Raw genomic sequence first — 3,522 nt, forward strand, 5'->3', positions numbered from 1 at the left:
ATAAAATAATGAAAGAAAAGGTGTAAAACAATTGAAAGAACAAAAGTAACATGAAGATTGAATTCGCATATGGATCTGTTATGCGGTAAGTGATGACCAAACCACTGAACCAACCTACTATAGTTTATTATTTTCCAGCACGATATAATGTATATAAATACTACTCTGCATAAACCTATTTTTATTTTTGCGGGAAATAATGATAGGGCACGTGCCTACGAGGCACGGTACAAGCTTATTCGTGTACAATTGTTGTACTCCGTACAACGGTAAAACTTAGGGAATTTTGTCAAAAACCACCTTTTAAATTAGAGATTTTGTGAGAAACCACCTTTTAAAAAAAATCTTGCGAGAAGAAACCTGATTTATAAAATATTTTGCGAGAGACCACCTTTAGCCGGATTTCGATGGTTGATTCGATAATCCGGCGTTGACAACCCTACGTGGGACTCTCGTGACCCACTTCCTTTCCTTTTCTTTATAATATCCACCTGTTTTCCTTCCATTTTAATTATTTCCCTTATGTAACCCATCTTCTCCTTTTCATTAGCTTCTACAATGACTAACATTTACTTGTCGTTTAACCCTCCCATCTCCCCTAACTGATCCCATCTTCCCTTCCTTCAGTAATAAAATCTCTTTTCCATTAAATTATTAACTCGTCTTCTCCTTCTTTAACTACTGCTAACTTCCCATTAAAATTCCTTCACTAGTCGAGCTCTATCGTATACCTAACCAACACCGAGACACAAAATTCGTTAACCATTAATACCAAAATTTCATAAAAAAAAGAAGAAAAAAAAAGATGAACCATTATTTTCTTCTATTTCATTTGATTTCCAAAAACAACGATATGATGCTTCCATTGACAATAATCAGTGAGGTGGATAGATCACAAATTACTATTAGATGCAAACAATCTATAAGTAGTTAATAATTGTAAATTTGTTTTTACAATTACAAATCGTAGTTTAATGAAAGCAATTCCAAACCAACAAATTACCTTACAAAAGAGGAAATCAAAGAAATCTGGCTAAAGGTGGTCTCTCGCAGAATGTTTTGTAAATCGGGTTTCTTCTCGCAAGATTTTTTTTAAAATGTGATTTCTCGCAAAATATCCATTGTGATTTCTAACAAAATTCCCTAAAACTTATAAATGTGAGAAGTAAAAAAAACGGATTTTTCATGAAATACCCCTCAATTTTCACGAAATTCACCAAATGTCCCTCGACTTTCAGAAATTCACCAAATGCCCCTCACCTTTAACATAATACCCAAACTACCCTTACTAATGACGCGCTGTTAGTCCTCCGTTAGCCTATTTTCTAATTCACCAAATGCCCCTATGTTGTAAATTATTTCACCAAATACCTCTAAATTAAAAAATAAATCACCAAATGCCCAAATCTAAAATTTACCTTTTTAAAGCCCAACGGATAGTTTTTGGAATTGTAAAATAGCCGTTGCTTATTGTTTTAGTATAAATAACCATGTTCTGAGTGCTTGTTGTTGTTACCAAATTGTTTTGTTGTAGTTTCATCACAAAGTACCAAACAAAAAATTTGCTAGACTGAATTCTGAAACATTTTGACCGTTGCTAATTTGAAATAAGATTTATTTGCGTTAGCGCGAAACCTTGAGCCCTTATTCTTCCTATATACACTTGAAACATTATTGTGTAAAGGTCTTACAATCTCTTTATTAGAAGGCGGAATTCTTTGGGTGTTCCGCCATTTCAGTCGCATATTATAGTCCTACTATTTCATTGTTATCTCTGTCATTTAACTGATTACTTTAAGTTTTATGGCCAACCGAACAAGAGTAGTATTGGTAAGGTCATTATGCCTTAAATTCATACTCACTTAATATGTTATAACCAGGGTTTTAAATACTCGATTAGGCTAACTTTCTTCAATCAAGTGGTGTAATCAACAAAATTACAAAAGTTGTTTTGTCAATAATCACTGCTTTTAGGAGGGATTGAAAGACACATAGAGCACCACCGGTCTATTTTCTTTCCACCAATAAAAGACACTTAGAACTCGGTTGTGCATAGTCTGGAACATCAATCTCTTTGATGCCTGAAAACCTTTTTCACCTCTGTTATACCACGATTTGGTGTAATTCGGATCCGATTTCCACTTCCTTTGATGCTTCAAACTCTGAAGATCCACCAAAATTTTGGATGGTCAGTTCTTAATGTTCTATCAACACCACCAAAATCAAAGAACATAAAGAAACTTGATTATAAAAGTATCGGAAACTCACCGGCTTATTCGAATTGAGATACCAAGGAGCAGAAGACATATACTGCGGAATGTGAGGATTAATCTCTTTTCCATCTTCATCAACCTCAGCTGGCGCAAGCCCAGCTTTACGAGCTTCCTCTAATTCAAACTGCTTCCTATGGTCTTCCCTAGACTTAAACGCCACTGCAAATTTTCCCATAATCAATTTAGAAACATCTCCAATAGCGCAATAATCGTTCAGTGTTTCGAAAACCTCTAATTACACGAACAATTCATATACAGCTCCAGTTTAACAAGATATTTTTTTACCGGCGAAACAAAAAATCAAATTTCGAGTAAAATTAACAAGATATCTAAACTCAACAATCTTGAATTAGGGATTACACGCAATTGAATATACGAAAAATTCAAATTAAATCAAGAAATTCATCCCATTTACACGAACAATTCGAATTAAATCAAGCAATTCATCCAATCAAATCTAAAAGCTATATACCAAAACCCTAAAAAGTGTCGAATTGCAAATTCCAGTTGAAATCATACCTGATGCAATCGCCATTATTGATTAATAGTTTAAGCTTTCGATTGGTGATTGGAGGACAAAGAAAGAGAGGGCGGTGAGGGTGGCGGAGGCCCTTCTACTCCTCCCTTCTTCTTCTCAACCGGATCTTTCTCGGCGCAGCGGCCTTCTTCTCCTCCACGGGCTTCTTAATTTTGTTTAGATTCTAGAAGATTGGAGGTTTCATTAATTCTGCAGGAGAGAGAAAGTTAGTGAATGTGAAGGTCGGAAAATGCGGTGGAAGACGCTCGTCAACTTGGCAATCCCAAGCTGCATTTCAGTTTGCCTGGAATGGTGGTGGTATGAAATCATGATTTTATTATGTGGGTTGTTGACAAACCCTCAAGCTACAGTTGCATCAATGATGCCATTGTTGCTGATGAGAGAGAAAGTGAGAGAGTTTTGGGAGGAGTTTGTTCTGTTAAAAGTAGAAGAAAGACTTGGAATAAGGGTAAAACAGTAAATTTATGTTAACGGAGACTTAACGTCCGTTAAGTGTAAGGGTAGTTTGGGAGTTATGTTAAAGGTGGAGGGCATTTGGTGAATTTCTGAAAGTCGAGGGGCATTTGGTGAATTTCGTGAAAATTGAGGGGTATTTCATGAAAAATCCGTAAAAAAAAATATATGTTGGTCATGGAAGTGTGACGTAGAAGTTTGGTGTAAAAAAGCAGATATTCTCTAAAATCTTCGATTTGGTGTAGGTAAAGTCTAAGC

At 35.5% G+C, this 3,522-nt stretch overlaps 1 protein-coding gene across 1 annotated transcript; it reads right to left on the bottom strand.

The window, feature by feature from the left end:
• Positions 1 to 1,896: 1,896 nt before the first annotated feature.
• Positions 1,897 to 3,179, bottom strand: LOC110788162 (pre-mRNA-splicing factor SLU7-A-like). Its single transcript, XM_021992799.2, has 3 exons — positions 2,793 to 3,179; positions 2,269 to 2,432; positions 1,897 to 2,162 (listed from the first exon to the last, which is right to left on the bottom strand). The coding sequence occupies exons 1-3, from the start codon at positions 2,806 to 2,808 to the stop codon at positions 1,971 to 1,973; spliced, it is 372 nt and encodes a 123-aa protein (XP_021848491.1). The 5' UTR covers positions 2,809 to 3,179; the 3' UTR covers positions 1,897 to 1,970.
• Positions 3,180 to 3,522: the final 343 nt, after the last annotated feature.

The sequence above is a fragment of the Spinacia oleracea genome, chromosome 4 (assembly GCF_020520425.1).
Source record: "Spinacia oleracea cultivar Varoflay chromosome 4, BTI_SOV_V1, whole genome shotgun sequence".
Lineage (NCBI taxonomy): Eukaryota > Viridiplantae > Streptophyta > Magnoliopsida > Caryophyllales > Amaranthaceae > Spinacia > Spinacia oleracea.

What these genes read in the sequence shown, in the direction of transcription:
- LOC110788162 (XM_021992799.2), bottom strand. An exon ending in ATCTCAATTCGAATAAGCCG is followed by an intron (nt 2,163 to 2,268) that starts GTGAGTTTCCGA and finishes GTGGATCTTCAG; the next exon opens with AGTTTGAAGCATCAAAGGAA.